We start from the raw sequence: 20,438 nt of genomic DNA, 5'->3' as shown, positions 1-20,438 counted from the left end.
CCATCCATCCATCCATCCATCCATCCATCCATCCATCCATTCGATGTCGTACCTTACATGTACAGTAATTAATACCATTTTATTGCTTTTTCTCTGAATGAATGTAAGAGGTGCATTTTAGTTCAACTATTCTAAAGCTGAAGCACACGTCAACTGACTGAACGACCAGGGTAATTTATTGTATCCTGTTTCTAATTTGCGGGTTTTTGCAGTTGTCCCTGCATAAATGCGGAAAACAAATCAAGCACAACATTTAGACTTCCTCTGTAGCTGATTTAAAGGCATGCCTGCTGTCTATAAAAATAAAAAGTTTGAACTACTTTCAAAAGGCCCCAGCTGCCTTTGAGCCACATAGTATAAAAGCATTATTGAGCAAGGCTATGTTTTTTTCTGTGCAGTAAAAAGGTAGTCATTTTATTATTGTTGCTGGATTTGGAAAACTTCTCATGGTATTTTCTTTTTTAAGCTGTCATACCACAGCTTCCTCTTACCTCAAGGTTGAAATGTAACTGCTTTGCTCTTTGCGTTGGAAATATGTCTGCAAGGTCCAGACTGAAGGCCATTATTCCCCTTCAGAAGATGAAGTTCTGATATTTTTTTTCGATATGCAATGTTTCCCAGCCAGCTGTTGAATTCTTCGTTCAGGAATGTCATAGAATTTTTATGTTTTTACTAGGGCTGAAAAATTTATCAGATTAATCATGATTATTTGAATATTGAATAGTCTTCAATTAATTTAGTAATCGATAAATCGTTAACTGGAGCATAGAAACTGTAAAACATGCCTTCATTTGACAGAGCACCCCACTTAGAGCAGTATTTATAATTTTGTCTGTCAATTTGCTCTGTTCAGAACTCGTCAAGTGGAAAAGTTTTAGTTTCACCAGGTTTCATTTTTTTTTTTTTTTCTTTAAGGAACCTTTGGCTTTCCAATTATTATTAATCATAGTTGCAGTCCTAGTTTTTACCACAAAATATGTATCTCCTTTTACATATCATGACGTCATGAAACCCGATTCCTCTTAATAAATATCAGGTTAATGTACCAGATCCATGAATTGATACCATATCTCTGCTCTGCTTGTTAATAACTGAAGTTATGAACCTAGTTAAGTATTTTTCGATCTCTGAAAGGGGTCAAAGAATGCAAAATCAAGTTGACACTGACATAGATAAATAACGATAGTTCAGTGGTTGAAATGGACATAGAGAGAAGTTCAAACCTCATTGACACCGCCTTTCTCTGCAAATCTCACAATTCTTAACTTCAACCATAAAACGGGCGAATTCAAACGAAGCCCTGAGTGAACGTACACTCGGGGATGTTGCCTTATTTGGTTCTTGCCTGTACTTTTGTCACACCCCGAAATTTACATCAGCAAACTGGTTCACTGGCCCAATAACATAAATAGAGGTAGATATAAGACACCAGTTTAGCTGTTTAGCCTACAGTGGGTTTAGTTCTACAAGAATTACAAAGCAGACAGTTTCTCTATTTAAATAACCCAGGACGACGGGCGTAAATGCGTGTTCCAGGCTGCACGGAGAAAGGGGAAATTTTTTACAGTCTTTCCAAGGATCTGAAGACTCGACAGGCATGGAATTTTTTTTTTCTATCAGAAGATCTCTGCAAAGTTTGATGCTCAGCTGTTCATTTGCTCTAAGCATTTTACCAAAGACAGCTTTGCAAATCTTGGACAGTTCAAAGCAGGATTTGCTAAACTACTTTTACTGAAACGAGGGGCTGTTCCGACCGTACCCGACCTGGTGAGGATAGCCTGGACAGCCCCGTGACAATATTCTTCCCCCCAGTGACTCCAGGCTACTGTCATCAGGTCGGATTCGGTCGCTCCTTCCCCGGCTGGCTCCCTGCCTCCGTCCGCCGGGGTCGCCGACCGGTGTGTTTCCCCTACGTGCTGCACTGTAGTCGACAAAAATTGTGGACGATTTGAACATTTCCCCCGGACATTTTTTTAGGTGTGAAACGTATGACATATCCAGGAAAAAAAAGGTTGTCTGGTCACGCTACTTTCGATGTTTCAGTGAGTGTTGTTGCTATGATGCGTCTTTGCTCAGCAGCTTCGCTCGTTGTAAACCAACCAATCAGCACACAGCTCATCTAAATATTAATGAGCATACCATAAGAGGAAGAAAACAAAGGGTGGAGTCAGAGTAAAAAAATATGCACACCCAGGAAAAGGATGGGATCACTTCATTGGCTTGAAGTTGGAGGGGATTTTGCTGGGAATTGCGGGAAAGTGGGCTGCCATTCAGCTGGCGTGTGACTGGAAAGGGACATTTTTAATGGCTGCCTCTGTACTTCATTGGGTCAAACTATCAGATTGACACAATGAGATGTTGCCCTGATCTACCTGCAGCTGTTGCTACACACCTATACAAATGCTGCATTTTATTGATCATCTATCGGTTCAACTTGATGGAGCAACCATTTGAAAATCCTTCCAAACCTGGACCCTCCACCCCATAATCAAAGGTTGCTCTCTGCTCGGAGGGTTAGCACATGCCTTAACCTGCCTGCAAGAACTCGGAGTCTGAGTTTCTAGAGCCTGAAGGGCCCAGGGTTTATGTTTCCATATTGTTTTTCTCACATATATGCAAATAAGGAGATAAAAGTTTTTAAAAACCCATCCCCTCTGCTGCTATTCTCTATAAAATGTATTATAAAAAAAAAAAGTTTCTCATTCTTAAATCCACAGCTTCTCGAGGCTTATTGCCTAATGATATCTTTATAAGCAGTTTAACAGTGCCAACCTGACAAGTTAACATTTATAAGGTCACTCATTCATCAGTTTGTGTCTAGCAGTTACTGCTATAAATTCTTCATTAATACATTGGCTGCTGGTTTTTGCCTGTTTCTCTCCTGTGGATCCTATCATGTACACCTGGCATTAGTTAGCCATCCTGGTCATTTTATATTTCCTTTTTTGTTCAGGGATCTGATCTTATTGGCTTTGCTTAACATTTAAAAAGTGAAAAAAAATATATGTTATGCTTTTTCTGAAGTGATTTGGTAAATTAGTATGATACCCAACAGCACAGCAAAATTACACCATGTTTTAAACATTTTAAAACCATGACCTGATTCCAGGTCATCCTTGACTTATTACTTTTTTTTTTGTCCTCTATTATCACAAAATAATATGCCCCTTTCTAGATCTTTGCATAGATTGTGGATGCGTAGTCGTCTGAAGATGGCACCAAAGATAAAAACACTTACAATGAGTAGATGTCCAAAAACAGTAAGAAGTCCTGCTTTAAGGACTGTCTCATGGAAGAATTAAGAAGTATCTCAATCTGAATTTCTTTGGACATTCCATTTTTTTCCGGGATTTTATCCGGTAAATCACCCTTCTGTTTTTGGCTCTTTTACTCGTTTGGAGTAGGCAGTCGCCCAACTGTCATATAATTGACAGCTATTTGGCCAGAGTTCAAACTGTAGATCCCTAACACTAAACACTACCATATAGCTGAGCTAGAGGATTAGAAATATGATAACAATATTGTCAGCCATGTCCCAGTGACTTGCAGGGAAATCATGTGAATCCCTTAGATCAATATTCCAGTGGGGCTAGGGTAGTCGTGTTGCTTTTCTAAATACCGAAAGCTACAGTGAACGTCTGAAGATAAATCTTTGTTTTAAATAGGGCATTTTTCTCTTATGTATGCAAGTAAAAACAATATTCCCCAAATGACACCCCCCCCCCCCCCCCCCCCCCCCCACCCCCCCCCCCACACACACACACACACACAGACACGCAAACACACTCCTTCAAAAAGAGTAGCAGCTCTCAAAATCCCTGTCAGTTCAGCATGAAAGAGGCATTAATCCTATTTAGTAACGCTTGAATGCACTATTTGATGAAACATGAATGTGGTGATAAATAATAAAGGAAATTCATGCAGTTTCTGTGCGACCTGTTTTAAAAGATGAGGCTGACATGATTGAGATGAAGAGTTTAAGAAAACGTCTTCCATTATGATTCCAAGAAAGTCATCAAGGGCTGCTCTTTATCATCGACCTTTTGCATTTGGGTTAGTCAGCAATGGACTACCCCACATAAACATCTTTAGCAAAGTTGATAGCAGTCACATTATTTTCTCTAGATTCAAAATAAATAAATGTCATGTAAAAGGCTTTATCGCTGTTTCAGAGTGGTGGCTGTATATTGAAGCTGCTTTAACTTAAAACTGTCCACAAAATATGGCACCTATTTCACTTTAAAGAAGTTTCCCCCATACAAAGATACCCATAAAAAATTACTGTATCATAGCTGCTTTAAAAGAGAACATCACAATATGTTCCCCTCCTAGCTTCAACAGTACTGCTGTGTACTTTTAATTGAGCAATGACATTGATAACTTACATGTACTTCCATGATTTTTTTTTTTTCTTGGTTTGTTTGCTTGTTTTTTCAAGATTAACCAAATATATAAGTTATTTATTAGTATTTCATTTTTTTCCCATTTATTTGCAGAAATTCTCGCAAATTCTAACCATGTCTCTTTAAAAAAAAATCCTGCAAAACTTCTTAAACCCTAACTCTTTCCTAGTGGTTCCAGCAAAAGGGTTAAATCAGTACTTAGAAAATGAATGGATAGTTGTTAGTGTTTTAAAACTCTTTCAAACACATTAGTTATGTCTTAAAGATTATCAACCGCTTTACAAATATAACAAGTTGAAGTAATGTTTTATTTTCAGGCAATCTTTATATGGTGCTCTATGCTTTTATGACTTGTCAACTTGATCATTGCAACTCTTTGTGTCTCAGTTTTATCCAGGCCTGATCATTTTAGCTACAGTTTGACTAGAATGCTGAAGCTATAAAAGTCTATAAACATGGGTGGGAAAAAAAACTTCCCCTCCACTTGCCACTCTTGACTTTCCAATTTCTTAGCACTATCTTAAAGGTTTTGTTGTTGAACTACAAAGAGTTCTTGTTTATGCTTCAGTATGATTTGATTTTTACTGATTAAGAAAATTTGGTGACTCACAATAAGATCACTTTGGTTGATCTTGTTGTTTGATGGTTCAGGCTTAATGCACAGATGAGTCCGTCTTTGTAGTTGTTGCTTCCAGAACCATCTGTCCCAACATATGCGGGAGTTTTCAACCCAATATTATTCTCTCCCTTTTCAATCAGCCAATTTTTTTATTAGCACAATTATGTGTCTCTATTATTGTTCTCTCTCATGTTTTTCATGGTTTGTCTGTTTGTTTTTTTACCTATTTTTTTGGGGGGGGCAGTTTCCTCATGTTGGGTCATATTCATTCCTTTACAATTCTACCAACAGTTCAACACATGTTTTCATTATCAAATTCACTGTTTGCATAAACCTCTAGATTTAAATGAAAAAAAAAAAGAAATGCTAAAATTGAGCTTTCAACAATGGCGAGTCTCACAGATTTTAACAAAATCTATATAATTAGATTTCACTTTTTAAAAATCCTTGTTTTATTTGTTAGAAGATAATGAAATTAACCTGCCCTGTCAAAGTGCAATCTTTTCTTTATTACAAATTCCTAACCACATTTGTCTCTTTGACATGAATTATTTATTTCCCAGCTAATTCCCTTACCTTGCAATTGTGAGGAACAGCAAGTAGTCAATCAGCAACATTTCTGATTTATTCCAAGCATCATGCACACATAATTGAGGTGTCAGCATAGTTTTCCGGTGCATAGAACAACAAAGCTGACAAACGCTGTTTCCAATCTATATGTTCATAAACACTATTGACATTCAGGTCTGAAAACATTTTCAGTATAACTTACCTTAAATGTGTCAAACACCTTTAAAAAGACGTTGATGAAAAGTGGATTTCTTTTTCCACTTTTGCATTAATTTAAGGGTTTAAACACATGGAGACTCGGCCTTGAGATGTGAGCTATTTTCTCTAGATCTTCTGTTTAAATATCTAATTTAATAAACACATTGCGCCCCTAAAAGATTCCAACAAAAACTGAATGATCTGTAATGATTTTTTTATCAGTGTCCTGTCTGGCAATGTGGCAATAAGAATAATTGTCTTTATGCCAAAAGAGAGCCCAACAGATTTTACTTTCACAAGTGGAGCAGTACGGCTATCGCCATAGTTTTCTACTTTATTTATGCATATAAATAGCTTTAATATAATTCATGCGGGCAGTATTACAGATTTTATGGACACTGCAATGTAAGTAGAGCAAGAAAGGAAAAACAGGAAAAAGGAGAAGGATGAAAGAAAGAGGAGATAAAAGGGAGACAATGATAAAACATCTTCTGTCTGCTTCATCACTTGGAAAGAGATGTAAAAAGAACAGCACAAACAACGGATATAGTATAAGAGATACAATAAAGTAGTACCTTGATACTATCTCTGAAGTATAAGCAGTATTGTTTAATTTGACATGTACACTATTGTAGCTGAAGATAAGAACATGGGCTTTCTGTATGTAAGTCAATATCTAAGTACCTGGAGCCAAGCACCTGTAGTTGTTTGTGAGAGTGGACTTGTGCATTTAAAGTCTTTCCAAAGGAAAATGCTCAATAAGTAGTTGTGAAGAGCCAAAGACCCGCCCCCCCAGAGCACCGAGGCAAGTGCTGGGGGACCCAAAGCTCCAGCTGCCCACAGGGATCCCCAGAGCAAAGGCAGCTATGGGGCCTACCCAGGAAAGCCGCCCCCTGGAACGGGGCAAACATGTCCCATATGAGCCACCCAACCTGAACCTCCCTTCCCCCTAAATAACTTAAAGATTCACTTCCTCCACCTCGATACCCTAGCCACCCCTGCCCCCCCACCTTTTTGGGGAGAGCAGAAACGTCAGCCCCAGCACCGGTAGGCCACCCAGGCCCCTCACCAACCCCCCGCCAAGACCCCAGAACAGGTGGCCGGCTCTTCCTCCAGCCCCCAGACTCCAGGTGGCAACCGTAGAACAGGGGTGTGATAAAGACCCCGATCCTCCCTGCACCTGCTCGAATGTTGTGTTGTTACCTATTTTTGTTATGTAATTAATGTAATTAAAACTGGTAGTACCAAAGTGGGAGCCCACCTCACCTGATGTTGGAGCAGGCAGAGGGAGGAGTCCAGGGATGGGGAGAAAAGGACTAGGGGGCCTACTGCACTAGTTTTATAAAGAATGTAATCGGAAACGAAGACTGAAATACTGAAATAGTCTCCAAAATTTAGACCAGCCACACCATATTTAGACACACACTCAGTTTTTTCAATGAAATTTTAGATACGGTCTGACTTCACACCTCAGTTTGTCTGATTTATTGGACTTCCAGCTGCAAAGGCAGAGTTGAAGATGGACAAGGGGTCAGTGAGCCACTGATTTGCAGCAGCTCCAATCACTGAGGCGCTGGCACTTACCCTCCTTTGGATTGGCCTCTCACTGCAGAGTAATGAGAGGTGTGATGTGTGAGGGTGGAGTGGGTGAGATAGGGACAGAAGGTCTGAGAGAGATTAAGCTGGAGAGACGGGAAGATAGTTGAGGGGGCTGTGTTTGGAAAGGCAGAGATTGTTGTGAAAGTGATTCTTTTGTTTCACTTTTGTGCTCCTCCTCAGACTGACGTGCGAGCGCAAAACTAAAATTACATAATTCAACACAATTTGCCAAACCAAAACAAACGCTCATTATAGACAAAAAGCTATTCAACACGATCTGCCTCGATAGAATGTATAGACTTGATTTAAATAAAAACTCTAAAATACAAAATGAAGGCTCAAACTAAAACTCTGTTTCTTATACTGAGTTTTATGGTGTAATATGTATATAAAAACCAAATGCAGTGTTTGCAATTAATTGGAAACATGCATCTCATTAAGATGCATTATAGAAAACAAGACATTAGCCAATGAAAATAGAAACAAATCAGTTGTCTTTAAGATCCTTCCAAATTTCAAACAAAGAACTGAAAAAAAGCAGAAAGTGACCAAGATGTTTAATCTGTGTAACTTTGAAAAACTTTTATGTATTAGCGTAAGGGATTGCTGTGGAGTTGATGATGCAGTCAGCTAGCTTTCTCTGCATTTACAGAGACAATCTGATTATTTCATTGTGATACATTTTTTACGATTTGAATAAGTAACCTGCATTTTAAAGAATTTTTACCCCCAAAGCCAATAGATTTTATATATATATATATAAAAAAAATAATAATAATAATAAACGCTATAACAACCTTTTACTAACATTTATGAAAGCTAATTTAACAATCAAATAGTCGCAGAGAGAAATGGTTCCATCATGGTAGTTTTTATTTCAAGGTACCATGATAAGATGCCATCAGTGCAATAAATTTAGTTGAGAAAATTCCTCTGAACTCAATAGTCTACTGTGAACTGTTGGTGTTATGATAGTGAATGGAAATGGCAGCAACTCTCCCATGTGTGTAAAATAGGTGGCAGACTTTAGCCTTCAGATTAGCTTAAGAACATTACATGGAGACCTTCATGGAAGGTACTAGTGTTTCTCACTAAAACCAGTGTGGAGTAATGCAGAGGACCAGTAATTAGAAGATGTTGGGCAATGATGTACTGTTCTTTCATTAATGGCAGTCACCCACCTGTGACCTGACCTTGTTATTTGGAAAGCAAAGGTGGTGTGCAGAGATTTATTGGAGAAAATGTGATATGGAGCTCTTGTTGCAGCCATATACCCCTGTGATGATAAGTGACCTCAGCATTAGTGGGCATGCCTTACACCAGACCATCGAAGAAGCATGAAGGATGTGAGCAATAAACAGCCAGGAGTTTACACTCAGAAGAAATTACTCTCCTTGATCTCCTACTAAAATGTTTGGCAAAACTTATAGGAGCTTTTTTTAACATGTAAAATAGGGGAACAAATAGGGCGCTGTCTTATTTTCCTGAAAATGAAAAAAAAAAAAAAAAACAGACCCCCCTTTCAAGCAAAGCTTATGCATGTTCATCTTTCTAAGTCTTGGATTGGTTACAAGAAAGTAGCGACTTACCCATATCTACAATCAGAGCAATATGAATTTTCAAACAGCAGGAGCTGGGTTAAATGCTGGCACACATAATTGCTGGGATCGTTAGGAGGGTGGCAAAAAAAAACATGTCGACTGCAACAAATAATTCATTGTGACTTTATGCTACTAATAAAATATGCATTTCTCTTAGGGCTTTTTATTCATCTTTATCCAATGAACCGTTACATGGGCAGGCCACAGTAGTTGTCATCTTTGATTTCCTACAAAGGAAGGAAAGTTCTACATTACACACCTAAGAATAAAAAACACAGTATTCTAGGTTTAAAAGTACTTTTTCGGTCAAGTCAATACTTATGTGCCACAAACCCCCTTCATACTGAATTTGGATGTCTTTCTATTCTCACAGTACCTTTTCTTCCTGGCTGCTCAGAATAACCTGCCTGCCTTTTCTATCAGTTTACAGTAACAAACAATAAGGTGTATGAGGCTGAGGTTGCATAAATGCAGACATTAGAGGCACAAAGAGAAAGGGGTGATTGAGAAGTAGATGGAGTGTGTTCAGCTGCTCAGCACCATCAGACACAGCACATAGTACAGAGCCAACCCCCAGGCTGTCTCTGTCATTAAATACTCTCATACTTTTCCATGGAAGGAGAAAGGCACCATTAGCATATGCTCTTAAGTGTGTAATTAGTCCATCCCCAAGCAGGTTTTAAACTATTGTACACATCCACATAGACACACACGCACACACACACACACTTGTCTAAGCTAACAAACATTTTACAGTGCACTTCTTATCTTTCTGTTTAAAATTTTATTGTGGACAAAATTTAAAGGCAATAAATTGTTTTATTTGAAAAAAGACTAGCGTTAAAGGTGAACACTTTTTTTTTCTTCCAATGCAGTTCTGAAAGGTTAGCTTTTAATGCTTCCAGGGGTTTGAAATTGAAGCCAGATCATGCAGTCGGAGGTTCAACCTCCTAACATCGGGGTGTAATGGTTCCCAGCAGGTAATGCAGTATGGTAAGGCTGGAGCTCACATTGCATAGCTTTAGAAAATGTCACATGGTTTTATCTTTTATACATCACAGCAAGGAGCCTTTAGGTCCTGAACTCCGCTCCTGTAATCCTGGCATGTGTCTTTATGTTGAAAGGTTCTACTTTCTGCTAAAATAACTATTTTTTAAGAGTGAAAAAGAGAAGTAAGTCTGTCAAAGTCTGCAGGCTTCCACTAAGTTGGACCTGCTGAGCATATACGATGAGGGGTGCAGACTGTCTTTGCATTACACAGACATATCCAACGGACATCCTCTTCAAGTTCTCTCAAGTACCTGCAAAAGTCCATCCCGTTTTGGGATCTTACATTGATGGATTATTTACGCTAGTTGGTTTTTCATGTTATAAGTTATACTGCACTACCTGAAACTAAGTCATAACTTATCTATTCCTTGATACCTCTTTGTTTCATCGATTAAAACATAATTTTTTTTTTTGCTTTCCCATTATTTAAATCCATTTACCGTTTTGGGTAACCCTCAAGGCTCCTATGGTTCAACCGCAACAGGGGGTGTTGGTGTGTGATTGAGGGGTTTAATCAAGTTGATTCTTCAGCAATGTTGTATCACAACAACCCTATTTATGAAATTCAAAAAGTGATATTTATTTATTAATTGGTTTAACATCCATCCATCCATCCCTTCTCTTCTACTTATCCGGGGTCGCGGAGGTAGCAGCTTTAGTAGGGAGGCCCATACATCCCTCTCCCCAGCCACTTGGGCCAGCACCTCCGGGGGAATCCCAAGGCATTCCCAGGTCAGCCAAGAAACATAGTCCCTCCAGCGTGTTCTGGGTCTCCTCATGGTGGGACCTGCCAGAACTCCTCAATAGAGAGGCCTAATAGAGTACCAGATACCTGAGCCACCTCAACTGGTACCTCTCGACGTGGGTACGAGACGAGGATAGGAACCCAGATTGATCGGTAAATTGAGAGCTTTGCCTTTTGGCTCAGCTCTCTCCTCACCAAAACGGACCAGTACAACGCCCGCTTCACAGCACATGCCGCACCAAGCCTGGGTAAACTAAAGGCTAGTTTAACCAGGTTGTCTTCGTGTGTCGCAGTTAATGCAGAGATGCTTCATTGCGCTTTTTTTTTTTACTGACACTGTTATTGAATCAGTGATTCTGTGCCATCATCTCCACTATCTGTGTTCAAAACATGCTAAGCAACCACCCAAATCACAGCTTCTCAGCCAATCAGCATCAGGCATGCCATTTACAGTCCCCTACTCGTCCCTTCAGTAAAAGTCTCCCTGCAGAAGAGAGAGTGCCTGTTAAAAGTTGCTTTGATTGATGGAGTTTTTTAGCATTCTGCATTAGATTGCAAGTAACACAACCCCATTAACGATGTGTTAGATTAATTAGTTAGATTAATTTTACAAGGGAAAAAACGAAAGCAGTTACAAGCAATGCCGTTACTCCCAACACTGGTGGTGGTAGCTCACACCGAGCCTGGTTCTGCTGGAGGTTTCTCTCCATTAAAGTGAAGTTTTTATTTCTTTTTCTACTGAAGCCATGCTCAGTTTGAGGGATTGCTCTGAATGCAGCAGCACAATACAAGTTAAAATACACTATTCAGGACAAGTGAATGTTGCAAGTTAGTGACTTGGTGCTACCTGCAAAAAATGTTAGCAGATTAGACCAAGAAACTGAAGATTGCTGCATTGTTTTATCATTAAAGTAAATTTGGAATTAATGTACTTGACTTGGAATATGTTTGTGTGATTCGAAAGCATTTCTGTTTTTTGTATTATAGCATATTAATTTATAAAATTTTGGTTGTTCAATAGTTGCTTTATTTGTCTCCCAGCCTGGCAGCATGGATGAAATTTCGGTTTTGCCCGTCCAGAGGGGAGGTGATATCCGAGGCCTTGCTGCCATTAAAGGTGCTCCTCTTCTGTTCTAGGTCCCGAAAGCAATCCATTGCTTTGCCATTCCATCAGTCTACTTGTCTACCAGGAAGGTGTAAATGTTGTGACATACCTATACTTGTGTTCTCATCCAAATGAAAAATGAGACAGATAGGTAAAAATGTTGCTCCTAAGTCGGAGTAGCAATGCAGTCATGCAGTAATGTGGCTGTTCGTCATCACCCTTCTTCTTCCCGAAGAGCAAGAGAACATAACTGCAGTACCTAGAATCTGTTCTACAGGCATTCCCGTTATCTTGCTGCTTTGGAAGCCTATCAAGATTTTACATTTCTGCATTCAGCAAAATAATCTTAAAAGGGACGCATCAAACCAACTGTTAAGCAATATATAGCATTTAGAATCTGAAAAATGTCATATTTGGCAACAAAACCTACAAATTATTCCTGGATCAAAGTTAACCCAAGAACACTTTCCAAAGATTGTAATAGTGTCACAAGAGAGTAGAGTTTCAACTTAATATCTACTTGTTGTGTGCATATTAAAGCCTTATGTGGCCAGGATGAAAACTCTGAAAATGAAACTATTGCATACAAGCAAGAGAACATAACTGCAGTGCCTAGAATCTGTTCTACAGGCAATCTCATTATCTTGCTGCTTTGGAAGCCTATCAAGATTTTCTTACTGCTCAAGCTCTAAGATTGGCATACTCCCTCCCTCTGACTGTCCAGTGCGTTGCAGCACAACCCCTGGTTATGCTGGAAGTTGTCAGAATTACGCTTTAAATCAACCCGATGAACAGAATTTTAATGACTGCAAGGGCTGCAAGAGCTTTTTTTATAAACACTTTTAACTCCTTATTTGCAAATAGATGTGAGAAAATCCTTCTGAAAATGCCATCAACACAGATTCCCCCTGATTGCTTTTGCAGGCAGTGAACATGTGCATTACTATCCCACCATATGAGCGCAGCTTCCCAACATGGAGGAAAGATAGAAAGAAATAGGAATAGGCTTAATTAGCAAAAAAGGCACACACACAAAAAAAAAAAAAAAGAGTATATGGGTGCAGCAACCCTGCTACGCTTATAAAAAATCCTGGAACCAAGGAAGACTTGGGGATGGCAGGGATAGGTTTAATTTGCAAAGAAAAAGGTATGTTTGATGCAGAATGGGAGAGAAAACCTTGAGGAAACCAGATGATCTGTATCTAATTTCACTGGATTCAAACTCATTTACGGTATATATATATATTAGAATAGATATATAATAGAATAATGTTGTCTCTGGACATAAACCTTGAAAGACTTCCTGTTCTTAGAGCAATGGGTGGGTTTTGGTTAAGAGTGATACAAATGTGATGCACATTGAATAAAGTAGAAAAAGTCCTTGTAGGGAAAACTCGAAAAATCGATATTCACTTTATTGCAGAATGTGCAAGTTGAAGACATCAAGTAACCAGTTCTCAGTGCTCTAAATAACGGCTTTGTGGATTTTAAAATGGAAAATTCTGTGTTTGTTTTGAGCAGACAACATAGCCGTCCTGTATCTGCATATATGGACTTTATTTGGCTGTGCTGCTTCTTTTATTAAACCTGTCAGCCAGTAAGCTTTGTGCTTGAATTATGCACATGGCTACTTATGCAGAAAGGCTATTTCTGTTTGAAAACATTTGATGAGATCGCCATGGGAAACCAGTAAGGCCCCAAGCTTTAACGACTGTGCATTTTTTCTGGGTTACCAGTGTGCTTAGAGGCGCCCTGCAGAACAAAGTAACAGAGGAGAAATAGTCTCTGGTCAGGGCAGAGAATCAGATTATGGAGACCTAACACTGTAAATAATGACAACAAAGGTAACAAAACTGTAACAATATAGAAGAGCAAGAGAATAGAAACATCTGGATAAAAATCAGTAGCTCGTTCATGCAAAATTATGGAACATAACAAGCCACATGTGCCTTAAACACCACTGCAGATAGAAACAAACTACTCCTTCTGTTCATGTATCTTCTTCACAAAGCGATCACATCTTCCATGTGTGCAATGCTGTTGAAAATTGTGGCTGACTTTAGGATGTGCAAAAAACTATCAGCCATTTGCTGTTTTATTGGATCAAACTGAATTGTGGAGTATTCAAGACCAATATGTCAATAAGACAGAAATAGGTGTTATTTTGCTTTTCGCATTACTGTCCAGTTTAAGAGAGATGTTGAACTTAAATATTATTTATATTAAAAACAAGTAATGTGTCATCTTCCACCTACTATAGATTTTATTACTGTACGCCTTTCACATAAAGTCCTGGTAAAATGTACCAATGTTACATCGTCTTTAGATTTTCATATGCACTGTGAAAAAGTGAAATATTTTTTATAAGTGCCTTTCAAGGAACTATATGTTTGTCATTGTTTATATGGTCATGTTTTATATTCCACTCTTTTCCTAAACCCTGGTCTTCCAAGGATGGTGCTTTGTGCTGAAGTATTTGACTCCTTTAACTGCAAGTTAGAAAGCTGAATAATAAATCACTGTTTTGGGGGAAACATAAGAAAATATTTTACATAATTTGAAAATGAAAAAAAATGAGACAATTCGCCCTGGAGGTGTGGAATGTTTCTGAGACATAAAGCAGAGCTGAGTGAGAGTCAGTGGTGCAGTCTTTTCTGCAGCTGAACACACTGTGTGAAAGTTGGAAAATAGGGAATGAACAAAAGGGGGATTTACTGCAGTAAGGCTCACTTGAGCAAATGGCTTTTTTCCCCCAGTTTTACTTTGACTAATTTTCTCACATTTTTCAGCTTGATATGTTGATGTCAACATTAACCTACATGTAGTGTTCTTATTTTTATGCACGGTAGGTAAATCCATCTTTGTCAATATCTCCTGCTAGGCTCTATAAGGATTAGGGACAAAGTAAGACATGCTGCCTCAGTAGAGATGGAGCTGTGGATAGCATTGATCTGTGAAACCTAACCCTTGTACCTCCAGCTGTTTTTCCGTCATCATTTTCCCATTGTTCAGTCCTCCCTGCAGCTGTTTACATCCACACTCTTCTCATTCCTCTCATGCATTTACCAGAGTAAACACTTTCCTCCCTGCCAATCTTCTCCCTCCCTTTTTGCTTCTGTTCTGTCTTCTCTTCTCGTCGTTGCCTCTTCGACCCCTCCTCCTGTTTTCGGCTTTCTTCCTATCACTGCGTAACTCTTTCCTTCTCCCTCACTCTGTCTCTCTGTATTTTTTTTTTTGCCCACCCCTTCCCCATCTCTTAAAACACAGCCCCACCACCCTGTCTGCGAGCTATGTAGGCTACCTCCGTGGAGACCAGCTCTTGCAGCTTTTTTATTCACACTCACCTAACCTCTCCCTCTTTTCTTTCGCAGCATTTTTTCCCTTCTCTCTATTCACCCCTGGTATCCTTTTCTTGTTTTTATGTTGATGCCTCCCGCAGTCAGTCCACCCAACTAGACCACTGCAATGTCTCCTTGACTAGTCGGCCCTGCTTTCACTCCGGCTCAATCTTTACTCAGTTCACACTAACTCTCTTATAAAGTGGTACAAATCATTGCAGATCTTGATAACAGATGCAGGTGATCAGGTGTGGGACGGCAACCCAATGCACATCCATGGGCAATGTGCAGTCGCTGATGTGCCCTGCCTTTCTAATAACTTTCTGTCCTAGAATTCATCGGAGCTTCACACTTCCCCAATTGCACTCAAAAATGCACACTACAGCCCAGATTGTCTTTTGTTTATTTCTACAGGTGGGTCCAGATCGCCTGCCCACGCCTCTCCATCGACTGGGGAACAGCGTTCTCCAAACCCCTGCTGTCTCCATACGAGGTAAACTCTCATCTGCAAGCACCAGTTTATCCTTAAAAAAAAAACTAAGTCTTTTCCAAAAGTGCACAGAGCATTTCAAAGATGACATCTTGAAGCTTTTATGAAAGTACAGGAGACAAGTTACAGTGTCGTGTCTGAAAGGGCAGTGAATTTATGTGCCTCTCAACAAGGCCTGTTTATGCTCAAGATGGAGTGCCATGCTCACTCAAGCCGCACCATAAAGCACAGCATTACACACACGTAAAACATTAAGAGCAGAAGACTAGCTCCCCCTACAGGGCCTACGGCTACACTGTCCCGCCCCTCATGCAGCTGTCTTGTTTTTCAGAAGAAGTAAGAACGATTGGACATCAGAGGAAGAGGGTTGTTTGCGCTGCTTCGACTATCAAATAAACAAATGGAAAAATTCATGTTTTTTTGGCAATGTTTAGCATAAAGCTAAGTCTTTGTTAAAGGATTTCCCTTATCCTTAGGAAATGATTGTAGAGGGAATTACTTTCTTGAATAGTGGATTTTGATTGGAAATTTATTCTGTTTAATTCTAACTATGCATCTCATTGAAGCACTTATACTGGAGAGCAAAGCCATCTAGAATGAGAACAGCATTTGCATTAAAAAGATAGTTGTTGTTTTTTGTCCTCTACAATTGTGCCCAGGAAATTCTGAAATCTGTTCTTCTGAGGGTCGCTCTCTCCTCCAGCTATTTGAAGTAGGGAAAAAAGGAAATGTCTGTGCTTTAAAATAATTTGTAGCTGCACTCATATCTATACGATAGCGATAGCACTTAATTCGGCCTCATCTTACACCTATGAGCATCATGTGTCTCAGGGAGCTGTGCTTTATGCTGTGGCATTTAGGAGAAAGATGAAGAGGAATTAGATGGGGAGGGTGCACTGAGCATGGTGAAGAGGGGGGTGGGGGTACACAGCATTTATTTCCACAGCGTCTCATGTTATATTTATAGTCAATAAGACACACTTGGCTCTCCTGTCAGAGCAGGGATTAGTGAGGGAAGTTAGCTTCCACAGGGAGGAAGATGTTGGTGTAAAAGAGGGAAGAGAAGTGGCTGTAAATGAGGAGCTAATGTTAAAGAGGCAGAGGAAAGGTGAAGGAGGAAAAAATGCTATAGTATAATATAGTTTATGGTTTATACCTTTTTATGAGCTCTCCATCACTTTTGAAAAATATCCCAGAACATAAATTATCATCAGGCCAAATTATCCACAAAAAAAAATTAAATAAAACTATTGTACCTGCTTATCTTTATCTTCCTATTTGATGGCCTGTAACTGCAGGTTTAAATGAAAACATTGTGTAGTTTTTTGTTTTTGTTTTTTCGATAATATCCATTATAGATAAAATATAGCTCTATATAATCTGTACATCTTTCATCTGCTATCATCTGTCATCATTTATTCTGTGTTATAACCCCACTAATTTATATATAATCCATATCCTAACTTTGCTGTATAATTTATATAGTTTTTCATATTCATTTATTTTATCGCCTCTTACAATTACTCTCTGTTTATATATACTATTTATAGTCAATACATATATAGTCCCTGTGCACATGTAAATAGATATTTATATCCTGCGTAGCACTTCTGGATAGATACAAACTTCATTTCGTTTTTCTTTGCGCTTGTGACAGTGTAATAACAATAAAGTTGAATTCTATTCAATTCTAATTTGCCTTCGGAACTAAACCAACAAAAGTAACAGAGAGATATTGTTGTGAAGAAGTTTAAAGCATGGTTAGGTTATTAAATAATATGTCTTGGATTGATGATCCATCTCTCATCCGGAGGTGCACAGTACTGTATGGTAGAACTGATGATGTACTAACGGACGATCATCCACCCAAACTTTACATGTTGGCTTTGGAGAAAATGAATCAGTGAAGCAGCTAAGATGCCTATAAGAGCCCTGGAAGAGTTAGTGGGAGCCAAGTTTCATTTGCTTGTTAAACATCTATTTTAAATATACTCTATAAAGCCTGTTTGCCCCAAGCCTTATAGATGACACAACTAAGGTGATTTTTACCCTACATGGAAAATGATTGTTTGGGAGAACACAAATATACAATGCCTTTCATCATCACTCATTCAGATCTTTGGAGTGAAATAATCTCCAATGCACGTGTACAAAATCAGTGACACGTTTTTCTGCTGTTTTTCCAGAAAATCAAACAATTCTACACATGTTTAAATTATATGCTTGGCACATGTATGCACACATCATAAACAGAGATTCTGAATTTCTGATTAACCAAGTCTTGGATCAGATTGGGGAGATGTTGCAAAAATATACGTATCTTGCTTTCATCTAGTTTGCCTTTGTTTGGGTCTTTAGAAAGAAGAACCAGCAAAATGTTCTGTCTACATATGAAAAACTGGTAAACCTTTAAGAGCGTTAGCTTTAATCCTAGTGACTTTTTTAGAAAGCATAGACTTAGATCTGAGTGCTAATGTACTATAAGCCTTTTTTTTATTCTAAAATTTTATATTAGTAAAAACTTTTTAAAATCATGCATTTTCTTCAGTTTTACTTTGTGATTTGGGTCCCTCACAAAAAAAATCTGGATAAATACATCAATGTTTTTTTGTTTGTTTTCTTTGGTGGAAATACTTTACCATGGCTCTACCATAAAATTAGAAAAAAAACAATAACAAAACCTATTTTTGCAGACTGGTGCAGGTTTATACACGTTTTCAGCCTTTTAGCTGCTCTTTCTGGCATTCATAATCAATATTCATTGTCACCTCGTCCATATGGAGCGGTATGCACTTATAGTGTGTCATGTTGCAGTCTTGCTGCTGTGGTTGTTTTCACCTAACAGATGTTATGTCACACTGTTCATTTGCATAGGGGTAAAATGACAACTCTGCGTGTTATCCAAGCTTAACATTATGATACCTGTCCTGTTTGAATGCTCAGTCTGTTATGTGTGCTCATCACTCTACAGTTCTCTGGAAAGCCTACTTGCAAGATTGCAAGTATTGTAGTAGATTAGAGAAGGAGACCTGTCAGAGTGATTATTCAAGAATTTTTAGTTTTGTACATCTTTCTGTTTATCTCCAGGCATCTGTTGCTTTAAAGGAAGTAGACTGGAAGGAAGTATATCCGATGGACTTCTATTCCAATCAGAGCTTGGGAGCGTGGACACCCAACCACCCTGAAAACCAACCAGCACGGTCCGCTCGGAGACAGACCCAGGTGAGCAGAGCTGGGGATAAGATAATGACTGACAGGGAGGAAAGAGGATCATATGGATGATAAAAATGGTGACAGGATTGTGTTGGGAGTAAATCTGATGTCGATAATGGCATGTCGCCACACTGACACCTAGTGGCAGCAAAACGGATGCTGCAGAAGCATAACTTGAAGGTTTTAACCTTGACCTTCATGTCGTTTCTTTATTTTGTCTTACTTTTTCAGACTTTAAAAGGCAGTTAAATTTCACTTCACATGCTGCTCTGTTGATGTGCACCATAGCATCCATATGGTCTAATACTATTACTAATCTGTCTGAGGTAGGTACTGTCAGTATTCCAAATGTTAATGCTATCCCACTGCCTGGCTGCAGAAACAAAGCACGGAGCCAGCCCACCCTACCAGGACCTGTGAGCAGAGTCAGGGCGCCCTCTGTGGATGTCAAAAGGAATGACACTTCGTGACTGCTGCTGTCTTTGATTCATCTCATGCCTGCCTGTATAGAGAAGAGAAGGTCAGGAGGAGGGAGGGTCTGTCCAGACTAACACCAAGTGAGGCTAGAAGCCAGAAGAGTTATTTGTCCTCATTAGCAGGATTTAGCAGCTAGGTTGAATCCGTCTTCATGACCCAGAAGATCAAACATACTCATAGCTCATTTTTCAGTTTTTGGTAATATGTTTCGTTTAAATAGAGGCAAATGAATGCCCACGTGAGTTTTAGTTTTCATAATGGAGTTCTCTGCTCCTAATCTACCTGTGCAGGAGGAACACGCTGCTCCTTTCTTTACCTCATGCATATGCTTTTATGACAGAGCGAGAAAGAGCTGGATTTGACCTTGAGCATGTTGTATGGAATAAAGTGCGTTAGCGTGGGCGTCTTTAGTCAAACGCAGCCCATTTGTGAGAAAGCATTGTAATTTGTCTGGCATTTCTCATTACCGTACGACTCCGAGCCACTCAGACATTTGATGGGAGGCATTTCAGTTGATGAACAGTGTAAATATCAAAGAAGCAACATTGTCTGTTTTTCTACTTTGCCTCATCTTATTTTAATCCAATAAATCTAAAATCAAACCTTGCTCAATGTGCACTTTTTTATTTTATTGCAGAGAGAAGTGTGCCTGTTTATGAAGCTGAGAGATGTGAGTTCCTAGATGTGAGCAGAGCTAGTCACGACTGCTCTCCATCCTCATTATTTATTGATGTTGGAGCCTGTCGATAAATAAATAAAAAACACTATATTGCTGTTTTTGCTGCAGCAATAACTGATTGACAGTAGCTGACTATAGCCTCAGAAAAAAAGGAACTTGTGAAACTTCACGTCACCAAACATGGTCCCAGGTGTATAAAGATGCCATTTGGGGTTTTATTTGCCTACGAGTACCGACATGTTCTTCATCATTTCTCCTTGGCAGCCTAAGACAGCGTGATGCAGTTCTCCTGCCAGTTATCAATATTTCCCATGATGCACGTCCCACTTGTGGCAGATATTTTAAAGTGCT

General features: G+C 39.1%; 1 protein-coding gene across 1 annotated transcript in view; it reads left to right on the top strand.

The window, feature by feature from the left end:
* dph1 (diphthamide biosynthesis 1) overlaps positions 1-20,024 on the top strand; it is an 87,759-nt gene extending 67,735 nt beyond the window's left edge. Inside the window, exons 10-12 of the mRNA XM_015382903.1 lie at positions 15,643-15,721; positions 18,806-18,940; positions 19,311-20,024. Coding sequence (XP_015238389.1) covers positions 15,643-15,721; positions 18,806-18,940; positions 19,311-19,391 — 295 coding nt within the window. The 3' untranslated portion in view covers positions 19,392-20,024. The remainder of the gene's footprint in view (positions 1-15,642; positions 15,722-18,805; positions 18,941-19,310) is intronic.
* The last annotated feature ends 414 nt before the right edge of the window (positions 20,025-20,438 follow it).

The sequence above is a fragment of the Cyprinodon variegatus genome, unplaced genomic scaffold (genome assembly GCF_000732505.1).
Source record: "Cyprinodon variegatus isolate N-32 unplaced genomic scaffold, C_variegatus-1.0 Scaffold14, whole genome shotgun sequence".
Lineage (NCBI taxonomy): Eukaryota > Metazoa > Chordata > Actinopteri > Cyprinodontiformes > Cyprinodontidae > Cyprinodon > Cyprinodon variegatus.
This window is presented reverse-complemented; position numbering and strand designations above follow the sequence as displayed.